The sequence below is a fragment of the Corythoichthys intestinalis genome, chromosome 14 (assembly GCF_030265065.1).
Source record: "Corythoichthys intestinalis isolate RoL2023-P3 chromosome 14, ASM3026506v1, whole genome shotgun sequence".
NCBI lineage: Eukaryota > Metazoa > Chordata > Actinopteri > Syngnathiformes > Syngnathidae > Corythoichthys > Corythoichthys intestinalis.
Genome location: NC_080408.1, coordinates 42,803,397 through 42,829,403, shown reverse-complemented (window position 1 = coordinate 42,829,403; position 26,007 = coordinate 42,803,397). Strand labels below are relative to the sequence as shown.

The 26,007-nt window shown below is 37.2% G+C and overlaps 1 protein-coding gene across 1 annotated transcript; it reads right to left on the bottom strand.

The window, feature by feature from the left end:
* Positions 1–510: 510 nt before the first annotated feature.
* On the bottom strand, positions 511–20,539 carry cnn2 (calponin 2). The gene is made up of 7 exons (XM_057858112.1): positions 20,376–20,539; positions 11,805–11,926; positions 11,663–11,729; positions 6,419–6,556; positions 5,617–5,733; positions 2,612–2,758; positions 511–1,828 (listed from the first exon to the last, which is right to left on the bottom strand). The coding sequence occupies exons 1-7, from the start codon at positions 20,427–20,429 to the stop codon at positions 1,532–1,534; spliced, it is 942 nt and encodes a 313-aa protein (XP_057714095.1). The 5' UTR covers positions 20,430–20,539; the 3' UTR covers positions 511–1,531.
* Positions 20,540–26,007: the final 5,468 nt, after the last annotated feature.

The window sequence follows — 26,007 nt, the reverse complement described above, 5'->3', positions numbered from 1 at the left end:
GACCCGGGGTTTTGCTTTCACACTGCATGACGATCAGAGCAGAGGTGATTTTAACGCGGGTCGCTTGGCGGGTCGCTGCACCTTTCCCACTGCCACCAAAAGCCGATTGTTAGTGGGTTGACACAGGTTTTTTGGCCAGTGGGAAAGGGGTATTAATGACATCTGTCATAAGCATTCAGTAATGCCCATGAAAGTGTCAAGTCATAATTATGACTGACTTATGACGACGCTGTCAAAAAAAGTTACCTATGAACCCAAATAAATCAAGAAATAAGATGCACTGGACTATAAGCCGCAGAATTTAAAATGAGGGAAAAAAGTAGCGGCTAATAGTCCGAGAATTACAGTATTCAAACTATAATCTCTTTCCTGTCAGACTACGATAATATTTTGCAGTATATTCGTTATATACTGTGTGCAAAATCAATTTCTGGAATTTAACGACACTCAAGTAAAGATTTCTTGTAATATATTTGCACCAAAAATGACATTACGCCAAAAAACACCAAATAAGGAATACACATTTATTACATTTGTATCACAAAAACATCAACTACACTTGCTAATTTATTCTGTACACATAGATACAACTAAAGCCGCATAATAACAATTGACAGGGATTACGATGCATATTCTCTCAAGATTAACTAAAACATTAAAATCCAATTAAGAGCTGTCGCAGTTCTTTTCTAGGTGTACCATATAAATTAGCAGGTAAGTTTACAGGCCAATTTGTTTTTCCAATTGGCAGCGATAATCCCAGAGGAAAAACAAAACAAGCATAATACTATAACTGTTATTCAAGAGTCAAGGTAGAAAAAAAAAAAATATCAGGACCCATTCAATTCATGACGATGCATAAATAATAAAAGAATTGTAAGGAATGATTCACTTGATAGAAAAAAAAAATCCAGTAGCTATTTATACTTGGAATGTTAAAAAAAAAAAAAAAAAAAAAAAGGAAAAAAAGATTGCGTAATCATATTTAAACCCCGTCTGATTTCTTTTGTCAAACCTGTTGGACTGGTTATGCAGTTAATAAGAACATATACGAAAAGTGAGACCGTGTGTCCAAAAGTTAACGTCTGGAATTGGATTGTGATAGATCTGTGTGTTTGATTATTAAAGTACACATTCCAAAGAAATTACGGTGCCCTTACATCTCCCTAAACAACTAAAATGTGAGTGAAATAGTGGGGGTGGGAGGGGGCAAATTTGGCATTAAAAAAAAATAAAATAAAAAAAATAAAAATCTCCCTGGGATACAATACTAGATACAAAGAACCAAGTGACTTTGTTTTGTAGTCATTTTCCAGATTTTGTTTTAAAAGAAAAACTAAAAATCACACAAATACAGTTCATTTTGATATGTGTAACAAACTCGGGGTAAGAAAATATCGAATACTATAAGGACGTGACACAGATGGCGTAACATCCTTTAGGATATAAAACTAAAACATCTGCCTCGGGTATTTTTTCTTAAGTTCCTTTTTGCTGGACATGCCTCGGTTTACAAAATATCTTCATCTCTCTAATAATCAGTCCCATCATCCCTATAGACCTGCTCCTCCTCTTGGTAACCCTGGTAACCCTCATCTTGGTAGTCTGGGATGTAGGCTCCACTCGCTCCATTGGTTTCATCCAAGACGTTTCCCTTGGCACAGTACTTGGCGTCGTAGATCTGACGGCCCAGACCAAAGTTCTGGCCGCTTTGATTGGCTCCCTGACTGTAGCCCATTTGGAGGGACATGGTGCTGTTGTCGCACTTATCTGTGCCCAGTTTGTGGTCGTAAATCGCGCGTCTTGTCCCTGGTGCGGTCATTCCAGCCTGTAAAGAAACGAGGTGGTAAACGCTCAAGAACAACAGCCCCCCCAACCGCCAATTCTCTGACTGTTACTCACTGATGACAAGTGTGCGCTTTCAACAACAACAACAAAAAAAAGATCACTAGATCCCTTTATACAAGACTCAACACGACATCTCTAGTTCACAACAGAGGAATGACAGCCCTGAGGAGAATTTCCATTTGGAGCCCTGTAATCCTTGTTTTATGACAAATTGGGAATGTCTTCCCAGTAGCACTGGGCAATATGACAATAAATATCGCCAAAATGATGGTAAATTATATAACAAATGTCTTTTTAATGATATCTATGAATGTAACCTGTACTTCACCCTGAAGTGCTGATGCTTGTAAATTCAAATTTGCGGCACAGCCACTATATGTGCCTAAACCAGCAACCAGAGATGCGATAAATCACCACACAACACAAGGTACATAAAATAGACAGTTAATGAAAATTAATAAATTTATGAATTTTTTCCCCCTCCATATCTGCAAGCTAAATTCTAATGTTTGTTCCATGAATTTGTATTAACTCATCGGTTGCCATTGACGGAAAAAGATTCAATTCATTTTGAGTGGGAGGTGCTGGTGCTGCTTAATAATCGCTTCCAGCTCTATCAGTGAATATGGATTAGATATCTATTGCTGTCAATGACACTGAAACATGATCATGAATTAGCATTTTTCAGAGGAAAACTTAAAAGTTAAAAATCTCAAGTTTAGACGGTTTTAACCTAGCTTCATTTAGACTGTTCTTTCCTTACCTGACTTGCTCCCTTGTTGGTTCCCATCTGCAGACTAATGGTGGTGCAGTCCACGGGTGCCAGCATTTTACTTTTGGGGTCATACAAATCCCTCCTGGTGCCATAAGCACTCATACCTGCCTGGCTGGCGCACTTGTTGGTCCCCATCTGAAAAGGTCAAACACAAAAATATGCTCTGTAATCAGCCGTGCTACGTTCAGTTGCTCAATTATGGTGGGAATAAATTAGCAGGTAGTAAACTAATCACACTAAAGAAAATTACAATTACACAAAGCACAAAAGAAACTTTGCATTCTTTTGGTCCCAAAAACCTGTTAGCTTAAAGGTAATATACACTGAAACACACCATTTAAGTGCTAACAAATGTGATTTAACTTCGTAAACAATGAATATTCACACAAAAACATCTAAAAAAAAAAAAAAAAATGTATAGAACCAAGGGCATAGGTTTGGTCTCAACATTGGTAGGGACGATATAACAGCATAACCTGCATGTACACTTTTTGCTCGGGATGGGACATTAAAAAGACCAAACAGATCGGGTGAACGGGGGTCAGGGCTACAATTCTCACGAATATGAACCGAATTAATTGATATGCTAAATCAGGGGTGCTCATTACGTCAATCACGATCGACCAGTCGATCGCAACGCTAGTGTGGGTAGCTCGCGGCATCGCGATAAAACGCATAAAGATGGACACTTCTAAGCAGCTTCCTACTCGGGTTTTGTCAGTTAGCAGGTTCACACAGTTTAATGTTATGCTAACTCTGATACAGGTCAGACTTTAAGTAGCAAAATTAGTGGTGTTCCCCACCTCCACAACATTGCCGTCTTTTTAAATTACTTTCAGTGGCTGCTGCTGGCTGAAAAAAAAAAAAATCTAATTATCCCTAGTCTTCGAAGGGGGCGGAGGAGGTTGCATGTTGTCGACATGTATTTCTGTCGGGACTGTGTGAGTGTGAGCGTGCGTGTGTGTTTTGGGGGTGGGTCAAGTCATCAGTCAATCAAACGTGCAATTGAGGGGGGGGGGGGGGGGGTGGACCGGCGCATTCAGCAAGTGAAAGGAGGTAAATATAAGTCTGAATATAATGAAAATAATTCACTTAATAATGGTAGGGTTAATTTTATCCTAATTTTATCATAGGGGAAGACAATCTAAATTACCTGTATAATTGAGCACATTAAATAATGCATATAAGGTTGCTTAAAGGTTGGTGGGGACAATTTGAGCAACCTCAAAAGTTGGTAGTGTCATGTCCCTACCGTCCCTATGCAAACCTACGCCCTTGCATAGAACATCATGTACAGACACACTGCATGCTCTTTGGATGCAGTTAAAAACAAGTTATCGCAACAAAGCATTATTCCTCTACTCCTAGTTTCATATATTATATTTTGTACCCTCAGGGCCAAATATAAATTCCTTGCATTGTGTATATATATATTTTTTTTAAAATCTATTTTTATTCCATTGATTTTGTGTCTGAAGGAGCAGTTTCTTTTATTTATTCAATGATGTGTGGCTGATATGATTTTAATGTTTACTGTGTATGTGAATAACCTGTAGAACTACTTTGTAGTTACCCATTTTCTTTGCACATTCTTTAAAATTAACAGTTAAAAAAAATAATAACAAAATAAAATCACAAATCAAAATTAAATGAAGAAAAAAAAAAAAAAAAAAAAAGATTTTTACTTAAAGAAAAAGAACAAATGCTCTACAGATCATTTCATGTCATGTATGTGTATTTTTTGTGACATTTGTTCAGTGTTTTTGCCCTAATAAAATACTGTATGTACCTTGGCTCAAAAAAAAAAAAAAAGATTGGGAAAATTGGATTTACACAGTGTATGTAAAAACACTGCTTTGCCTATATTTTTTTTCTTGTAAAATATAGGTCAGGTGTCAAGACAAGTTGAGGAAGCCCTCATTCAACTCACATGCTTCTTTGTGACAAACCTAGTTATATCAACAACAACAGAGAGCCTTAAGTAGCAGCACAATGAGCAGCACTGACAGACAAGTATGCAGTGACATGAGCTCATGACAAACTGCGCTTTCACAACAGTTTCACCCAAGTGTAACTACGCTACACCCTGAACGGGAATATTTTAACTCATTAGCTGCCACTGACGGCGATGGACGCCCAATTCATTTGAACTGGAAGGGCTTGGAATTAACATACATTACTTCACTGCCATCCCTCCAGCTTCAAATAGATTGGATGTCTACTGGTGACAAACCGCTTAATTTACAGAAGGATGAAAAAAGCTACATGATTGGATTTCTATCGTCGTCCATGGCACTGAAACGGTTAAGAGTAAATAATACTTGAGTATATTTAACATTGCACGTATCAGCTTGTTTTTTTAGTTTATCGTGGTGTAGAACTTTATTTTAATAAGCCTTTGTCTAACAGTTCAGTGACACCAAGTACCAAATAATGAATGAATAAGACTAATGTTTGATTTGTGTGTCTCGGTTTTTCCAAATCTTTATTCGAAACAAGTCATAAGATTTGCATTAAGAAATCTGAAAGCACACCACGGGGAAGGGGGAACTTTAGATAACCAATAAATATTATTAGTTGTATTGTAAAACAAAAATTCAACTAATCAATAAGTATTATTGTGTTGTAAAAATGTCAACAGATGAATTCACTGGTTAAGTTTAATTTCTGCCATCAAATGGAAGTGCATAGATGAACAAAGATACATTTGATTGTGGTTAATAAATCAATTTGAAACGAATTCAATGAAATCCATGTGTGGGCTAATGGGAATTGCTGGTCTAGATTATTCACAAATTTGGATTTCCTCTGAATTGTTTCAGATTAATTGAGTTTTTTTTTTTTTTTTTGGCTTTTTAATTAAAAATATTTAAATAGTTAATATTTTTTTTCCATCTGTAACATTTTTTTAATTAAATACCAGTACACATGTTTAAAATGAGTAACAGTTCTCAGTGTTTTAAATAAAACACAAGTTATTCAACGATGTTTACCTGGAGGCCAATAACACACTGTCCAGCCTTCATCTTCTCATCATCAAATGTCCTCCTCTGCTTGTCTGCATATTTCACGCCAATGTCAATTCGCGACTGGGTGCCATTGGTCTTTGCCTGAGCAAAAAGCACAAGGTTACATTGCATTACGAGGCAAGCTATCACTGACTGTGTTTGAAATGACTTGTCACCACTTCAAAAAAAAACACGTGCTACCACTATCATGGCCAACATTAAAATATGGCAAATTTAGTATTAGCATTAAACTATAGGAACTTTGTTGGATGAAATGACAGTTTAGGTCAACATTTTGCTGTTTAAATGTATTTAATCTCATTTGTGTAACGTGTCAGTTGTACAATGAATTTTAACTGGGTTTGACAAACAGCCTGAAGCAAGCACACCTTGCCTCTCATTTAAATAACTGCAAGTGAGCTCGTGGGAACACAGGCATACTTTTTAAAAAAGTGTTTTCTTTTTAAGGTTATAAGTGTTTCAAGCAGAAAGGGTCAAATTATCCCTTGCGAGAAATGTGGGTCAATGTAACGTTAGAATTTAATTATTTGCACAATACCTACAGAAGGTCCACCAGTTGATCTTAATCCATTAAATTGTAATTCTGTGACAGCAACAATGTAATTAAAAATGGCACCCGAGTGAAAAAGTATTTGTCATTTGGCTGATAATTAAACTATCGAGTCTACAATCTAAAAATTTGTACACTCCCATGTGACAGTGCTCAACGTCTGTATACAACAACAAAACACACAGTCAAGTGCGTACGATGTCATCTGACACTGACCATGCTCGCCAGCGCCAGCAGCGTGGTCTGTAGCTGCGTCTTGTTGCCATTTTCAAACACGTCATTGGCCTCAAAAGTATCATGGGGCTTCAGGCCGTACGCTTTGATTGCCGTGATGAAGTTGGTCAAGTTCTCCAGCTAAAATCAAAATGAAAGAGGATTAGTGCCTGTAAAGAAGTTAAACACGGCAATCCACTGAGCTTTACAGTTGTATTTTAGGAACGTTTAGTATTCTGTATTTCAGGTACCTAAAGCATTTATTACTTTTATGCTCATTTGTTATTCAAACTGTACAATTCACGTGAATATCACATGGCAAATCCCAATGAGGTCACAGTGGCTCTGTATGTCAGGATATACTGTAGTACACTTTGTCTTTCAGAATAAGAGCATGGTAGAACGGCGAAGTGCCACGTTAACTGTATAAAGTTTGCTAAAATATAACAGCATTTTGGATTGATATTTTGTAAACCTACTTACTTGATTTATGTTTTTGGTTGCTTATTTTTTTCTAAACCAAACATTTGCAAACACATTTGGGCACAAGCAAATGTACAGTGGCACAAACAAGTATCTGAACCTTTTGGAATTTCTCACATTTCTGCATAAAATCACCATCAAATGTAATCTGATCTTTGTCAAAATCACACAGATGAAAAAACTGTGCTTCAACGAAAACCACATAAACATTTATAAGTATTCATATTTTAATGAGGATAGTATGTAAACCATGACAGAAGTGGGGAAATAAGTAAGTGAACCATCACATTTAATATTTTGTGGCCCCCCCTTTGGCAGCAATAATTTCAACCAGGCGCTTCCTGTAGCTGCAGATCAGTCTGGCACATCGATCAGGACTAATCTTGGCCCATTCTCCTTTACAAAACTGCAGTAGTTCAGTCAGATTCCTGGGAGGTTTGGCATAGATCGCTGTCTTTAGGTTATGCCACAGCATCTCAACGGGGTTCAAATGTGGACTTTGACTTGGCCATTCCAGAACGTGTATTTTGTTCTGCTGAAACCATTCTTAAGTTGATTTACTTCTGTGTTTTGGATCATTGTCTTGTTGCAGCATCCATCCTCTTTTTAGCTTCAACTATCTGACAGACGGCCTCAGGTTCTCCTGCATAACTTTTGAATTCATTCTTCCATTAATGACCGCAAGTTGTCCAGGCCCTGAGGTAACAAACAGCCTCAAATCATGATGCTCCCCCAACCATGCTTCACGGTGGGGATGAAGTGTTGATGTTGGTGAGCTGTTCCATTTTTCTTCCACATACGATGTGTGTGTTACTCCCAAACAATTCAACTTTGGTTTCATCAGTCTACAAAATATTTTGCCAAAACCTCTGTGGAGTGTCCAAGTGACTTTTTGCGAACATTAAACAGGCAACAATGTTTTTTTTTTTTTTTTTTTTTTAAGACCGCAGTGGCTTACTCCGTGGAGTAGGGGTGTGACAAAATATCGAAATGGTGATATATCGTAATACTTTGTATCCCAAAAGGTTATTGATATGCTCCTGACAAGAATCATGATATCGTTTTAAAAAGGTGTCAATGTTTAAAAAAGGAACCAATAAATTGCTACTAAAATCTTCCACCATAATTGTGTCTCAGTTAACTCTAAGGCTGCTATTGACTGTGCTCAACGCCTAATCCATTTAGACTGGAAACATTTGTTCATTCGAAATCAGAGCATTCGCTGTCATTCTGTCCGATTTTCGGGGCATTCACAGGTCACTTGGTGTTCCTTTCCTGTTGAGTTTGAGTCACTGCCTATTCATTTGGGTGATTCCAAGGTCACTTCCTGTTCTGTAACTTGAAATAAACAGGAAGGGACCCATAAAATACCCCAAAATCAACAGGAAGTAACTGAAAATCAACAGGTAAATGACCTTAAACGGCCCAAAATGACTAGCCATAGACGTTCAATCCGTTTGAAGTGGGAGGGATGGCCGCCCTCCCAGTTCAAATGGATTGGACGTCTACTAGTGATAAACTCATTCCAATTCACAGCAGAAGGTTGTTTTTCCAGGTATTCGTTGTTTGTAGAATATCCTAGATGATTTCCTGACCAATGTATCGATAATTGTTGTATCGCCGTATCGTCAGATCATCGTTATCGTGAGCTTTGTATCGCAAATTGTATCGTATCGTGAGGTACCAAGAGGTTCCCACTCCTACCATGGAGTCCTCCCATTAACACCATTCTTGGCCATAGTTTTACATATAGTTAATGTGTGCACAGAGATATTGGACTGTGACAGTGATTTCTGTAAGTCCTGAGCAGACACTCTAGGGTTCTTTTTTTAGCTCTCTGCGCTGAGAGAAGCAACAGTGCCAAACTCTTCATTTGTAGACAACTTCTCTGACTGTCGATTGATGAACAGCCAGACTTTTAGAGATGGTTTTGTATCCTTTCCCAGAGCTACAAATCAACAATCCTTGATCGCAGGTTTTCAGACAGCTCTTTCGACCAAGCCATGATGCACATCAGACAATGCTTCTCATCAAGACAATTCTTACCAAGTGTGTGTTTCATAGTGGGCAAGGCAGCTTTAAACCACTCATCAGTGTCTGGGCACACACCTGACATAAATTGTTTGGTAAAAATTGGTTTCAATTGCTCTTTAAGTCTCCTTTGGCAGAGGGTTAACTTAGTTATTTTTAACCCTTCTGTCATTGTTTGCATGCTATCCTCATTAAAATATGAAGCCTATAAAACCTACAAATGTTTGGGTGGTTTTAGGTAAAGTATACAGTTTTTTTTTTTTTTTTTTATCTGTGTGATTTTGACAAAGATCAGATCACATTTGATAGTGATTTTGTGCAGAAATGTGAGAAATTCCAAAAGGTTCAGAAATCTTTTCATACCACTGTAGCAAAACAATCCAAATCAACCTCCTTCTTGCGGTTATTTTTGTGTACATTACAAACACAAAAGCCTTAAATCACCTTATTTGTTTTGTATTCATAAAAAGGGTAGTGTTCAATTTTAATCAGCCATTTGCTTTAATTTAAATTGGCACGTCAATTAATTGATCTTTAATTTTAAAAAATAGTCCCTTAATGTTGTATTTGAGTAATCTAGCTCTATACTAGCATTCATTAGCCTTTTTGTTGCGTAGCGCAAGTAAAGCTATGTACCATAATTTTCAGACTATAAACTGCATCCACAAAATTCCAAAAGACTATGTTCATACAGAAGACGCACTGGACTATAAGCAGCAAATGTCCACATTGTATTATGGGATATTTAAACCAAACAACATGGAGCTCATTATAGCCTGTAAAAATTCATGCATAAGACGCACTGGACTATATGCTGCAGGATTCAAAGCGAGGGAAAAAGTAGTCTTATGGTCCGGAAATTACAGTATGGTTCGGCTGAAGATTGTAGTGTTTAAAAATAGCTATGTTTAATGTTGTTAACTATAAACCTCAACTGGGAGTGACCAACAGTCGTCACTTTCCCTCATGTTTGGGGGACTACATGAGCAAAAAGTGACAGCCGGCACAAGGAATGCTTCAAAAAGTCCTTATGAACATGTTTTAAGTGGGTCAATAGGTTCAAAGCATGTGAGAGGTGTACGGTAGACCTGAACGATATTGGAAAAAACTATTGTTGCGATTTTTTTTAGGTGTGCAATATATTGCGATATTATATTGCGATAGTAAAAAAAAAAAAAAAAAAAAATTTTTAAAGAAATATTCACTAGAAGACTTGAATAGCTGTTTGGAAATACTTTGCATGACACACCGTGACCACAGTGTATTCATATAATACCGTTTCATTTGTGAATGATTAAGATTGCTGTATTATTATGAAGGGATCCAGGAAGCCATGTCTGCACAAAATAGATAATTTCTTGAACACAATATTTGACACTTCAACAGCAGCAAATACATTAAATGACAAATAAAAGAGCAGGTGCATTCGTCCCCTGAGTTTTTGACAAAATATAACAATAAATAACAACTTCGGTAAAATAACAACAAAGTTGTAAACATATTTGAACAAAAATATTAAATATGACAAATAAGAGTTGTTCACAAACTATAACAATAAATAAGAACCTCAGTAAAACAATAAAGTTGTCAACATATTTGAACTTAAATATTAAATCTGTCAAATAAAAGTGCAAGTGCATTAGTCCCCTGAGTTGTTTACACAAAATATAACAATATAGAACTGCAAAACTGCAACAAAGTTGTAAAAATATTTAAAAAATATTAAGTATCAAAACTTTATGTGCAGCTGTACTATAGTTATTTGAAAAATACGATTTACAGTTAATTTAAATATAAAAGAAACAGAAACTCAATTGAACTTGTAAATAATTGAACTGAATAACAGCAAATAACTGATGAATAACAGAACCATTTTAACTCGCAAATTTATGTATTTGTCTGCATATCGTCCACCTTCCTTGCTCAGCAATTCTCAACTGGGTCTCATAGGTTTTTGGCCAAGACTACTAGTTTATCCACCATTGCAGGCTTGAGACAACAACGTTGGCACGTAACAATGTTCCCACCTGTACTAAAAAGCCTCTGATGGGAAGCTCGTAGCAGGAATGCATAGATACCTGCGTTTTAAATGGTCCCACATGTTCGACGGATTACTTCTTGTTGAGGCAACCATGGCGAGGCACTGTCAACAGGGCTGTTTTTTGTTCCTTATATTCTTGTCGATAGCCAAAATACTTCCAAAACTCCTTTTGGAGACAGTCTTCCCTATTCAACGTGCTGCTTGATTGCTTGCTTTCACTTTGAAAACGGCCCCTCCTCCCTCCGCTCTGCTGTTCGGCCCCTCCTCCCTCCACTCCGCTCTAGCAGGGGAGGGGGAGGAGCCGATGACTGCGAGCTGGAGAGAATGAGAGACTGTTCACTCTCCTTCTCGCTCCTTGCTCAAAACAAACGTTTGTGGATTTAAAAAAATGAAATGAAAAAACTATCGCACGTCCTTGCGATGGGACTATTGCGCATGCGCACATCGCGATGGCGATGTTTAAACGATATATCGTTCAGGCCTAGTGTACGGCCAATTGATATTTGTTTAATACAGCCTCTCTAAATCAGATCTTGAGCAATCATTGAGATCTTTGGAACGACTTACATGCAATCAACTATGATTCATAGTTGATTATTTCCAAGTATCACAAAAAGATGCAATCAAGTAATTAACACAACTTTTGGCAAACCACCCATGCTAATGTGAGAACTTATCATGCACCCACTTACTTGGTGCCAGTTGAGAGACGAACGGTTGATGGTTTTCACAGAACCGGGCCGGAGTTTGTTAATAAGCCTGAGAGAGAAAAGAAAAGCCTTTGAAACAAATGTCAGGGTCTACCACAACAGAGATTTTGTCATCTCTACTTACTGGCACAGGATAACTCCATTTTTGAGGCCATTGTGGAAGTCGGCGCCAATGGATTCGCCTGTCAGGTCCTCGATCCAAATCCTCAGCTCCTCCTCCTTCTGGAGGTCGTATTTCAGTGCAATCTGTCCAGGAAGACGGGTCAAGAGGTCATTAGAATTCCTTGGGAAGTGATTTTTTTTTTTTTTCCACTCACTAAATCGTCATTGTCACCAAGTTGACTCAGTAAGTCAAGGCAAAGTCATAAAGACGCATTTGGAACAGTAAAACAATGATAAGATCAAATTTATTATGACTGCATATCGTGTTTCAGGGTCATTTCCCAATAGATTGACTCCACAGTGCTTTTTGACTATTTTTTCTCTTGTTATAAAATAAATATATTTAAAACATAAAAAAGGTGACGCTGAGTTAAAACACACCCCCACACGCAAGAAAGGATATCCTGTTTACTAAACAGCCAAACCAAGAACAGGCGGGTGTGTTCGTAAGGCTAAATGTGTACAAGGGTGTGTTACTCTAGAAAGCTAAAAGCTTTGTTTCCATCTTAATGAATTAGGTGTTGCACAGCCTCTAAAGGGGTCCATTCAAGAGGAGAGGTATAAAAGCAGAACAGGTTTTCTTTCTCCTCCCCACCTTCAGTCTAAAGTAGCGCTACCACAGTGTTTTTGATAGTCGACTAGATCTATGATGAGTCGACAAATCTGTTCATATACAAATCATGTTATAATATTCTGAGCTTTATATTTGGAATGGAAACATGCATTAGAACCAAAAATCATGAAAAAAAGTTTTGTTTAGGTTTTTTGTTTTTAAAAAAAGTTGGACTATTATGTAACTATTGTTTTTCAATGAAAATTCATATTTTTGCAGATATTTACTTTGATTAATAGCAAAGAATCAAAGATTAGAGAAATCAAAGTATATTTACGTTGTTTTTTTTTTTTTTTTTTTTTTTTTAAAGTTCAAAGAAATAATTTCAAAGAGTATTTCAAGTTTCCTTTTTTGCTTTTAATTTAAAAAATACATTTTAAACAATTATAGACAATCTGAAAGTAGATTTAATCTTTGTTTTGTTTTTGGTATTAATTTTTTTTCTTCAATGGTTCTTAACTTTGCTCTGGAGTTTCACAGGAGCAGTCACTGAACCCTTTGGAATTTCATACTAAATCCATTTTTTTACTAATTCAAAACCGTGAAAGCTAACATCTAAGTGAATCCCTGTTCAAATTTCTTCCAGATTTCAAATTTACGACAAATAATTTCGCTGTCGATTTTAGGGCTGCAGCTATCGATTATTTTAGTAATCGATTAATCGATGAACTAGTTAGTTCGAATAATCGAGTAACCGGATAAGGAACATAAAAAGATTAAAATACCCGACCTAAACCTCAAACGGTATTTAAAAAAAAAAAAAAAAAAAAGACGATATGCAGTATGTACAACAAAAGAAAAATTGGCTAACTTACATAAAAGTCTGCTAGTTTATATGCTGTAAAATGCCACTTTTTTTTTTTTTTTTTTTTTTTTTTTTAACAATGCTCTTAAATAGTTCAAATGCATATTCCCTCCAAAAAAAAAAAAAAAGGCTAAAAATACCATTAAACAAAATTACGAATGAATTAAAAAAACAACAAAAACAAAATTAAAATTTAAAAAAAAACACCTTATGTTGGTCCTAACATGGAGCAGCTGCATACAGCCATGTGAAAAGAGGCAGACTAGAGGGCAGTGTATCCACCCAAATTAACAAAACTAAATGCAAACACTTTAAAAAAAAAAAAAAAAAAATACAACGCCACTTTAATTAAACGAATACTCGAAGCGGCAAAATTTAATTCGAATATTTTTTTTCTCATCGAATACTCAAGTTAATCGATTAATCGTTGCACCACTAGTTGATTTTTACACTGGTAAATTAAATTCAATTCATATAATTTCACACTGTTCCTTTTTTTGTTCTCATCATGTCTACATTCTCATTTTATTGTCGCATCCTTGCTAATACTATTTTCATGACGTTAAATGATGCATTTTTTAAAAAATTATTTGCACAGTTCACGTTGTCCGTAGGTCTGTTATACTCATACCAAGTGCCAGTCAACCTTCCACTGAGCAAACGGATTTCTCCTCCCATTTGATAGAGGGCTAGCATTTAAAAGAAATGGAATAAAGCCTGTACATTAAGGGGAAATCAGTACAAAACCTGGTCTAAAACGGCACTTTGCCTAGCATACAAAATCGGGCTCTTGAGTTTCTTAACCTTCCTGAGGCTTACTAACCGAACCCCAGTTAAGAACCACAAGAAAATAAGGGAACGTTTACTATTTTACTTTTACATTTAATGCCTCCCCAGTTCAAATCGATTAGACGTGTCTCGCCGTCAGTATCAGTGAATAGATTAAGGGGCTCAAAAAGGAGAATATGGACCATTAATTGACAATCAAAATAGATGTTCATGAATTTAATAAATCGATTAGTGAAATCATTATGGCAGCCCTACTTTAAAGTCAAGGCTGAAACTTGCTGTCAGTCTTCCGCAAAGGAAATGAGAGAGTGAACCAGAAAATAACCACAGTCAAACAAATTGTGCCAGCGTTTGGCTTCCAGATGCCGTGGTTCAGGAATGCCTGAATTACCTTCAAATCCCTGTAGACAAAAACAAACAGCAGCTATTTTAATTGCCCCACAAAGAGCTCTACAGATGTGATTTCCAGAGATATGTTGAATGTGAGGAATGCGAACCGCAGCCGTGCGCATGAACGTGACTCCTAATAGCCTTTTGACGTTATTGGAAAATTGTCAGCGGTGGTTTTAACAAAAAAAGTAGTAGCAAAGGAGTAAGGAGGAGGTAAATTCCTAGCATTTTAGAGCGTAAGTGCTACGTCATTGATGGCAGGAAATACCAATGTCAGCATCTATAGGCCTCCTCCCTTCAAGGTTGCTTCTACTTTAAAATGTCTGTGTTAAATTTAGGGAAGACAAAACACAAGATTTAGTTTCTCCTTTATAAACAAGCCACAAATGCTTAAATTGAGTAAAGATATTTTGTTTATAGGTTTCTAATATCTTAAACCCATTAGGGCTGGCACAAACAACTGTTTGGATTATTGATCAATCGGAGTCCAATCAACAGACCTCATATAAATCATGTTTTTAATATTATATTACGCTACGAAAAGATGGATTATGAAAATTTTCTAACAGCATTGTTTTCCAACGCAAAAGCACAAAAAAAAAAGCACAGAAAAGCTACTTATCTCCCTTCGGCAATGACTACGGATAAAGAAATTATTTTCTTTTTTTAATTAAAAAAATTTAAATTTGGAAAATAGAAAAAAATAATTGACTTATTCTTGCATTGAAAATATCTTTGTAAATTAAAAATAAATAAATAAATAATAAATAAATAAATAAACAATATTTAATTTTTTTCTAATCAAAATAAACATAGGAGAATATTCACTATGAAGAGGACCAAAGGATTATTAGGACAAAAGTTTAGGTCAACAATGTCTCAATGATTAACCAACTATCAAAATATTTGTTGATGAATTTGATAATGAATTTAGCTGTCGACAAGTTGATGGATAACAATTTGATATTTGTCGGTGTTACAAAGTTTACAATGATTCGTTTTGATTTAACCAATTTTGATATTTTAAACTAGGGATGTCCCGATCCAGTCGCATGATCGGAAATCGGGCAGATCGTGCCGTTTTTCAGAGGATCGGAATCGGGTGAAATGGATCGGGTTTTTAACCCAAAAATGTTTTTTTTTGTTTTTCTGCTTCATGCTCGTACAGCGCCACAGCCTCTCACCCTACCTCGTGTTAAGCAGTGCAGCCAAACTGGCCAGTTTGTTTGGTACTTAACCCTTGAGAGTCGAAGGACGCGCCGGCGCGTCCTCAGCGCACGTCGTCTTTGAAGCGCCCTCACGTTTTAATTACGTCACCCACATGCCGTTGGTTGGTCTCGTTTTAAAGTGCGGAAGTTGCGGTTTACTCTCATTATTTGAAGTCAATCAACCAACTAGAACGTGAGATATTATCATTTAAGTTTTATAGTTTTATTGTCCTCTCAAAAAAACATTAAAACGCTGCATGGATCATTTGTTTATGTCTATATTTCCATCATTTCTTGTCCTTTTTCAAAACGGAAGCTCCATGAAAAAAACACAAATCAAACGAACCCTTTCGAAGTCACAGTGGAAGCACAAAATGAGTTTTTTTTTTTTTTTATAAATATAACTGCCGTGCGAGGTTCTACCGAACGAGAGGGAGGAGTGTTCTGAAGCAGCGAGGTGGCGAGTGACGGCCGTTTGGATCGAGCAGCGACTTTGTGTGACTTTGACAATGAACGGAAAACTAAATTTAGCGCAAGCAATTGTGCTTTTTGATCAACTTGAGGAAGAGGATGGTCCAAATTCGTCATCATCGTCTTCTTCGGAAGAGTCCTCGAGTGAAGATAGTGACGGATTTGAACACGTGGGTGACGCAATCGACGAGCAGAGGTAAGCCAACTCACTCTTTTTTTTTTATGCTGAAAAAGTTTCTTTTGAACGTTTCTTTTGATATTGCAAGACAAAGTTAATTTTGATGCAATATAAGTGTGTGTTTGTGTATATAATAATAACATGTGCATATCAGATCAAAGTCGTACTTGCACTGTGGGTATCCCAGGCAGGAATTTATAATTTGTGGTGCTCTTCTTTCTATATGAAGATTAGGGATGTAGCACATATTCAGCTATGGTATTCTTTCTATTGTCATACATATAGATTTCCATTATTATTTATTGCTGTATATATTTTTATTTTATACTTTATTATTTTCATAAATACTGACTTTTTTTTCATGTACATTTATAGTGACAATGAAAGTAAATTGAAATGAAAATGGAAGGGTGGAAAGAGGACCGACACCCCATGGAAATGTGAGCTGTGTGATGTAGCCCTGTGTCTAATTCCAGGACGAAACTGCTTTTCGGAGTGGCATGCCTGAAAAAAAATTAACTTGTTTATTGTAAATATTTTTGAAAATACTTTTTTCCCCCAATGTTATATATATATATATTTTTTTTCCCACAATCAGTCTTCTCAATTTGTGTATATAAATGTGTGTTCAAGAAGCTTGATTGTGTGTACATAGTTTTCATCAGGTGATGGATACCTAAACTCATAAAGAGATGGCCTCTAATCACTTTTTGTGTTAGATGGTATATATTTTTTCACTTTTTTTCCCCACTGTTTGGTCTGCTGTATATAACCCGTTTTGACTAGAGCATGTATAAAGGCAAAAAACGCCTATGGCTATACCTGTTGTTTATGTTGAATTCTCAAATATAAGACTATTTATTCTAATTTTTTTTGGTTGAATGTTCATCCTAACATGTTGAATAAATATTACAAAGTTTCAAAACTGTTCGTTACGCATGTTTGGTTGTCAATTGGACATCAATATCAAAAATTTTGACAAAACGATTTTGGAATTTTTGGTCTTTTTGGGCCCAAAATGATGATTTATAATTGGTCAGTGAAGGAAACAACAGTTTGGACATGAAGTTCAAGGTGTCACAAAAAAAGGGACCAAACCAGGCCATCGTAAACAATTCCTTCTTTGAAATATAAAGGCAACTTCAAAGGCATGCAAAATCAGACAAAATAGGCCCAGACCTTAAAGGGTTAAGTTAATGATGATTGACGGGTTTGTAGCTTTGATCTTGCCAGCGAAGCTTGGTGGCGCTACGATCAAAGGCACACGTGTCAATCATCGTTAAACTTGCATAAGTGTGCTGTGGCAACTCATTGTGTAAGCGAAAGGCGGTTCTCGGCAGCATAAGTGATTTGACTAGACCGTTGGTCGGCAACCAGTGTCATGCGGCTCTCTTTAGTTGCCCTAGTGGCTCCCTGGAGCATTTTTAAAAATGTTTGAAAATGGTTTTGTTTTATCTTTTATGTTTGATATGGTGTGTTTTTGTTTGTTTTGATATGGTTTCTGTAGGACAAAAATGACACAAACATTCTCAACGTTTTCCAATGCTGTAAAAATGTGTACAATAAATATTAAATATCAACATTTCTTAGCCTGGTACTCCAGACTCACCGCTGTTCCAGCTATTGAGTCTGGCCACCATTAAGTGGATAAAATTTCCAGGGCGGAGCAAGCCACAGCAAACAGACAGCGGAGTGGACCAATCAGCGACGGGCAGGACGAGGGACTTGCGCGGAAGTAAACATACGAGGTTAGCTACTTTATTCAACATGGCTAGCGCGAGACAGACTGTTGTCGATGACTTGTGTCGATGTGTTTGTGGTCATTTAAAACTGATTTTACCGTGGATTGGAACATATTCTCGGCTCTCCTGTTCGCCATCTTTGTTGTTGTGGAGACGACTTCCGACGCGGAAGAGTGACGTTGCTCGTTAAGAACCAGTCACGCAAAAAAACGAATCTGATTTGACGATTGATTTTGTACTTGCTCGAGAGGCTGTTAATGGGCCACACTATTCTCTCAGTGTTTGAAAAACACAGGGAGAACAGTCTGGCCGTGCCAGGCAAAACGTTTCTGTCATCGAAGATTTGCGTCATAGCCTGCGACACACTATCAGCAGGGCGGGATGCCAGACAGGTAACTATTGTAAACAAACCAGCAGCCAAGTACCCAGTTGGAAGTGAAAGAATAACTGATTCCATTACTTCTGAAGAACTTAGAGGAGCGTAAAAATAGATTTCAGAAGCATATTGCATCGCCAAACTCCACTACTGCTGCATGTTTTGTTGCAACCCAGGAGAAAGTAAAGCGAGGAAAAACGTTCACAGATGGAGAGTACATGAAGGAGAAATTCATCAACATATCAGAACACCTATTTGCAGACTTCAAAAACAAAACCGAGATAATAAAGAAATTCAAAGACATGCCCAGAGAAGGGGCATGTTCCATTTTGTTGTTTTTCGATACCTCAAAATAAAAATGACATTAAAAAATCGGATTTCTTTATTCCATTTCTATCATTTCATAAAAGCCATGAAAAAAATCATTAATATTGTAATGAAGTTAAACTTAAGGTGGTATCATACAACAGAGTAGTGACATAGTGCGTTGGATGCACTGCAAGGAAAATAAACATTAAATCATGAAGGCTATGTATTTTTAGCTTATTATTTTTAGACTTAGTCATTTTTATAGTAGGCTAATATAGCTAATACAGGTACATACAGCATGTGTTGCCTTCATTATCAGGCTTATTCAAGACTTAATTTTTTGCGGCTCCAGACATATTTGTTTGGGGTTTTTTTTTTTGGTCCAATATGGCTCTTTCAACATTTTTGGGTTGCCGACCCCTGGACTAGACTCACTCAATGAAGCAAAAGCAAGCATTTTTCTACGTTATTCTTGTATAAAAATAATTCACATTATGAATGCGGCATTGTGAGACAGTAACATGTTTGGAACTTTTTTTGAAGGGGGATCTGATCGGGACTCGGTATCGGTAGATTCTCAATATCAGGTGACTCGGACCCGGTTGCAAAAATATACTTTTGGGACATCCCTATTATGAACACATTTAATACAAAGCATCTTTGATGTTTGTGAGAATGTTGTAGCTGAAACATTAAATCATTCGAATGAAATTTTTAACAACATGGCACAACTAAACGATGATGTTGATCCATGTTTTGCATTTCCACCAATTTCATCGGATCTTTGCTGAATTGATTGACTGATAAATTACATCAATTTATCGTTACTCCCCTAATTCGTGCCGTTCCGCTCTCCAATTAACAGACAGAAGTACACCTCAATAAGTATTGTTGTAAAGAAACGTTATCTCCGGCATCTGCTTTAGTATTTTAAGTGGATCCGGATGCTCGAGGGGACTTTTGAAAACTTTCTCCAAACAAACGCACCACTTCTCTCCAGAAGTTTCCAACAAGCAGGGTCATTTAGGAGACACATTCCACACTGGGCCCTCAATGAACTGCATGAACCAACCAACAACAAAAATGAAGTCATAATGAACAGTTGAGAACACGACTTTTAAACGGAAATATGTATAATTTTGCATCCAAACATGAATATTCAGCAGTACAATCGCCCGTGTCTAATGAGCGAATTGCATTTTGCGCTAATGTGGGTCACAATGCGGACGTGCACATTCGCAGAGGCTACAGCATGCTTAAAATTGATTTTAAACATGCCACGACCCTTTTTTTTGCGAGTGGACAACGCCCAATGACTTCTTTGAAGTAGTTTGGACACACATTCCTGCGGGACGTGATCAGTTTTTCTTTCAATGAACGTTTTTTTATCATTGAGGCGAAATGAAGAACGCGTTTTTGAGCAACATACTTATCCATATTGATTTTTAGCCAGTCAGATTCCCAAACCAATCCGTTTTAACGCGGCCCAGAACTAAAGCTTTCCATCCACATCCATTAAAAAGGCCCATCAAAATGGAGGATCCGCAGTTTTGCGAACCGAGAAAAGCGCAACGAGGACTGGAAGATGCGCAAAAAAACTTCCAGATAACTTACAGTGATTGAAAATTAGGAGGAATAAAATCTTTACGCACCTTATTTCTGACTTCCGCGGTTAAGCCGTAAGCGGGACCTCTATTGAAGCTCATTGTGAGAGTTTGACGTGTCAAAGTGTGTCGAAAAAGAGTCGTTTAGAATTTAAAAAGTGAGGAAAATAACTTGGCCGTGGCTGGAGGTTGGACTAAATACTTCCTTTCTTGTTGACGGCCACCAATTGGAAAGCACTCACGGTTTCACACAAAGAGTGTGACTCAAAGAGTCAAGAGAGTTCCCTCCGCTGCTCATAATTTGTGGTGACATACTGAAAATAGATATGTGTATGAATCTATTTATAAAACGTACCATTTATTCATGATTTTGATATTCAAATTCAATGAATCAACATTGTTCAGCTCAACCAATAACTGCAGTTTACATGAGATTTTGTATTTTGTAAAGAATTTATTTTTACACCATTTTGGTTGGTGACACCGATACATACAGTCATGTGAAAAAATTTGGACACTCTATTAAATATTCAGTTCTTTATAAAGAAATGTTCACATATCAATTTCTGATTTGGTTTTTCTTTATCACTGGAAAAGAAAGTGATTTAATTGTAGATACACAACAAAAATTAACATTGCTTTACTCGTTAAACCAAATATATCAACAAAAATGCATATTTTAACTGAGGAAAAAGTTAGAACACCCTACCACTGATTAGCTAGTGTTACCCCCTTTGGCTAAAGTAACTTCAGTCAGACGCTTTTTGTAGCCATCTACTGGTCTTTGACATCGGTCTGAAGAAAGTTTGCCCCATTCCTCAACGCAGAATACTTTCAACAGTGACTGACTGTCGAAGTGAGAGAATACAGCAAGGTGAGAACAAAGGAGCTGTCTGAGGCCTTCAGAAAGACCGTTGCAGACGCTTATGAGTCTGGTAAGGTATTTCAAAACATCTCAAAAGAATATAAAGTCCGTCATTCCACTACTCGGAAAATAGTCTACAAGTGGAGGACATTCAAAACAACTGCTATCATGCCCAGGTCTGGTCGTCCAAGCAAGTTAACCCCAAGAGCATACCGCAAGATGCTAAATGAAGTCTCCAAACCCCCTAAAATGTTATCACGGGACCTACAACAGGCTGTTGCAACTGTTGGAGTACAAGTGCATGCCTCTACAATCAGAAAGAGACTTCACAAATGTAACATTCATGGGAGGTGTGCAAGGAGGAAACCTTTGCTATCCAAGAAGAACATGAAGGCCAGACTGAAGTTTGCCAGAGTGAATGTAGACAAACACCAGGACTTCTGGATTAATGTTCTTTAGACAGATGAATCTAAAATTGAATTATTTGGACACCAAAATAGAGGACATGTTTGGCGCAAACCCAGTACAGCGTTCCAGGAAAATAACCTCATACAAACTGTGAAACATGGAGGTAGAAGTGTCGTGGTTTGGGGAGGCTTTGCTACATCAGGACCTGGGCAGCTCACCATCATAGAATCTACCACAAATTCTATCATGTATCAGAGGGTGTTTAAAGAACATGTGCGATCATCTCATTAAAGCTGAGGCGAAACTGGACCCTGCAACATCACAATGACCCAAAACACACCAGTAAATCCACCAAGGACTGGATGAAAAGAAATGGAGAGTCCTGGAATGGCCGAGTCAAAGCTCAGATCTTAATCCCATTGAAATGCTGTGGGGTTACTTGAAACGGGCTGTCCATGCAAGAAACCCCTCAAACATCTCACTGTTGAAAGTATTCTGCGTTGAGAAGTGGGGCAAACTTTGTTTAGACCGATGTCAAAGACTTGTAGATGGCTACAAAAAGTGTCTCACTGAAGTTATTTCAGCCGAAGGGCGTAACACTAGCTATTAGGTGGTGGGGTGTCCTAACTTTTTCCTCAGCTAGAATATGCATTTTTATTGATATATTAGGTTTAATGAGTAAAACAATGTTAACTTTTGTAGTTTACCTGCAATTAAGTCACTTTCTTTTCCAGAGATGAAGAAAAACAAGATCAGACATTGATATGTGAACATTTCTTAATAAAAAACTGAATATTTAATGGGGTGTCCTAATTTTTTCACATGGCTGTATTTTGATTTGAATTATAATGGAATTTCACTCTGTTCTTGTTACAATAATTGGATTGCAAATCTCTTCTTACGTTGCTTATACCCACCCTCATTGGGACATGCAAGCTGTGCTAACTGCTTTCCTTCAATTCAACAGGCATGATATACAAGTTTTATTTATTTTGTGCCATTTTGATATGTGGCACCTCAAAATTTCTGATAAATGACCATTAAAATAATAATAATGATGATAACTTAGATAATTATTTTACTGTAATTGCAGTAACTGGTTTGCAAATCTATGCTAATGTTATTTGAAAAAAGAACATGCTAGCTGTGCTGCTTTTCAACTACTCAATGAACAACATTTATATGATTAAAATGTACATCAATGGTTTAAAAATTGAAAAAAAACAAAACAACTAAAAACCAGGTGAACTTCATGCCTTTCTGATTATACCAGACAACAGACCCATACAAACCAGCAGAGCAGGTACATATCTTGACATGGTACACACCCTTCGTCAATTGATTTCATACTCCACCTCTTCTCTTTTATTCGTTTTAAGTGTCGATTGATATGAAAAAGTCCATATATGGAAGGAAACTTCCCGAATTCCTGAAGGGTGGGAGTGCTCAGGGGGTCTCTCCCTGCATACCAGACGACCATTGGACTTTCGACACTTTTCTTGTCGTACGAACTTGACTCACTGTTGTAAAAACGAAACGAGACGGGCTACTAGCTGACGTAATGTCGGATCCACATCCCCGATTTGTAAAACAGCAACTTGTTTTGGATAAGTAACGAGCAGAGGTGGCAAAGTACTCGCATTGTGCACTAAAATAGAAGTATAAATACTTGGGGGGGGGGGGGGGGGGGGGGGGGATAAAAGTAGGATAGGTTGGTAGTATGTTGGAGATGGATTGATAAAAGTAGAACAACTGAATAAACTACTGTACTTTGATAATAGGATAGGTTGGTAGTATGTTGGAGATGGATTGATAAAAGTAGAACAACTGAATAAACTACTGTACTTTGATAAAAGGACAAGTGTCTTATCAGGAACAATAGGACGACTGAGCATAGCGTCACACGTACATCCGGTAGGGAGGCTTCAGTTTGATTTTTCTTTAAAGTGGGAAATATCATTAGTTGATTACAATTTTTCTTACAAGACATATCAAAATGGATGCATTTGTCAAAATGTGTTCATTAAAAAAAAAAAAAAAAAAAAAAGATGAAATTAGATGTTATAAGTGCAAATATATGAGTCTGAAACCAAATTTCTTAAGCTTTCACATACAAACTACACCAAACGTATCATAGATGCTGAGCAAAAGGCTTTTATATCTTGCGGTTTTGCAATACGGTGGTCTGGATCAATACATAAATTATTTGGATAACAATCAAATCAATTCAAACATCTATCAAAATTGTGCCATTTTGTCAAAAAGAATGGTTCTCATTCAAATGTCTGAAATGTTTGGGCAACAATATTGCTTTGTATTTTTATTGCTTTAGGTGAAATGTTACATATTTTATGAATACATAATTAATTGTGGCAGACTTTGTAATATAGACAAGTTTCCTGAGCGAAACATGGGCGGCGCCATCTTGGAAAATTTCTGCTCTGAACTTCCGGTTTGGAAAGAACAACATGAATTGCAGTTGAAGTAAGCAGTGGGTTGAAAAAGTTAAAACTGCAAAATCAAACCAGAGGAACCCACGGAATCTCCAAAAATGGATTCAGCACGACGTAGATGAGACTCCAAGACTTTCTGTGCTGTGCGTCAACTTCTGGAAGCCCCTATATTTATTGGTTTGAAGTGGAATGTTTTGAACAGCGTCCCGCTTCAAAGCGCCAGTGTGGATCTACCTCGCCATACGCCTTAAATCGAAACCAGCTGCAGAAAAGAAGTTAAGGATGTGATTTAAACCTAAGGACATCCCTAAAAGATTGTATGATTGTTGTCATCACTTCGTTGATCATTCATGGACAAAATTATAACAACCTGTCAGCCTGTGTTGACGTGAGGTGTACATTGATACGCCGGCCACTTGAGTGGCCAAAATGAGGTGAAATTACAAATAATATTACATTTGCCGAATGCAAGGCTGACATGGATTTTGTTGTTACAAAGAAATACTACAAGGTATGTACATATAAACAAAAATAGTATGTCATTCTTTTTTTATTGCAGATATTGATCCCAATAAAACATTTGTACAACATGATTCCATTTCTTGTTTTATTTAAAAAGATTGGTGCATGTGCAAAACAGGTCCATATACATCACAATTTATAAAATTATTCGAAAAATATTAACGAAGGTGCAGCATACTACCCTAGAATGTGATATCAGAGGAAGGGAGCCTCGCCAAACTTCCACCCGACATTACGGAGACCATCGGCGGCCTCCAGATGGGCTTTCCCCCGCTGTCCTCAGTAATATCAGCTCCAATATCGTTTGCGAAGGGACCATTAACGGAGTGAAAAAAAAAAAAAAAAAAACGCAAATTATCCTTGCAATTACGTGTTGATAATGTCATGGTTGTTTTGACGAACTCGTCCAAAGTTTATATCGGAAAAATTACACCAAAATCCAGAAAGGTCTTCAGTTGCCCTTTAAAGTCGCTGCAGTTAAAAAACTCGTAGTTGGATCTCGGGATCGAGCTGACGGTCCGCCGCGAGGCGAGCCACCGACTGTCCCTGCGCCAGCTTCTCGGTCGCCCCCGGGTAGAACGCACGTAGTCTCGATATATGTCCATCAACGTGCAGTAAGAAGTGTTGTGAGGCACATCAACTTGTCTTCCCTTGCCTAACAGTGTTTTCCACCTGTAAACAAACGAACAAAAAACTTTTAACACTTGAATTCATACGTTGACATAATTGTGCCTTCCTGCATGTACTGATTAGCAACAGGCTAGCAGCCACAGCAGTACAGTAGTTATAGTAAATAATATTAAAGATCATCATAATTACAACCATCGTCATAATAACAATATTAAAAGCAACAAGTCGTTTCATGTGTAAGATTTTGGCTTAAGTATTTTTTGAGCACCGGACACATTAAAATGCAGGGATAGGAAGAACATACATTTAAGAACACAGTGGCAACATGGCTACAAAAGCACCCGGTCTTTGTGGTGGCACGAGCTAAGTTCCACATCTGCGTTCATGAACATGTTGTCCTGCCCTGTCACGATGATGGCAGATGGATGCGGTATTTCCAAATTGTCTTTTTTAAGGGATTTTGATGAGTAATGTTATTCCAGCTCTATTGTTGTTTTGGATGGAAAAATTGTAAAACAGAAGTTGAAAGCAGAAATGCGGAAGTAAAGCAGTACCTTGGAAACTTGTCTGTAAGCAACTATGATATTGTTGTCCAAAGAATCGATATATTATTATGAAATCGGGCATACGTACATACTCCTATTGTCATATTCTTCCCAGTATTTGTTGCCAATGGCACCACTTATCAGCATAAACAGACGCAGATGTTATTTAGATACAAATTGCTTTATGATATTCTTGAGATTCTGTTCATACTCTTACAGAATTTCTAGGCGCAGCCAAAGCGTTGAGGACGTCTGGT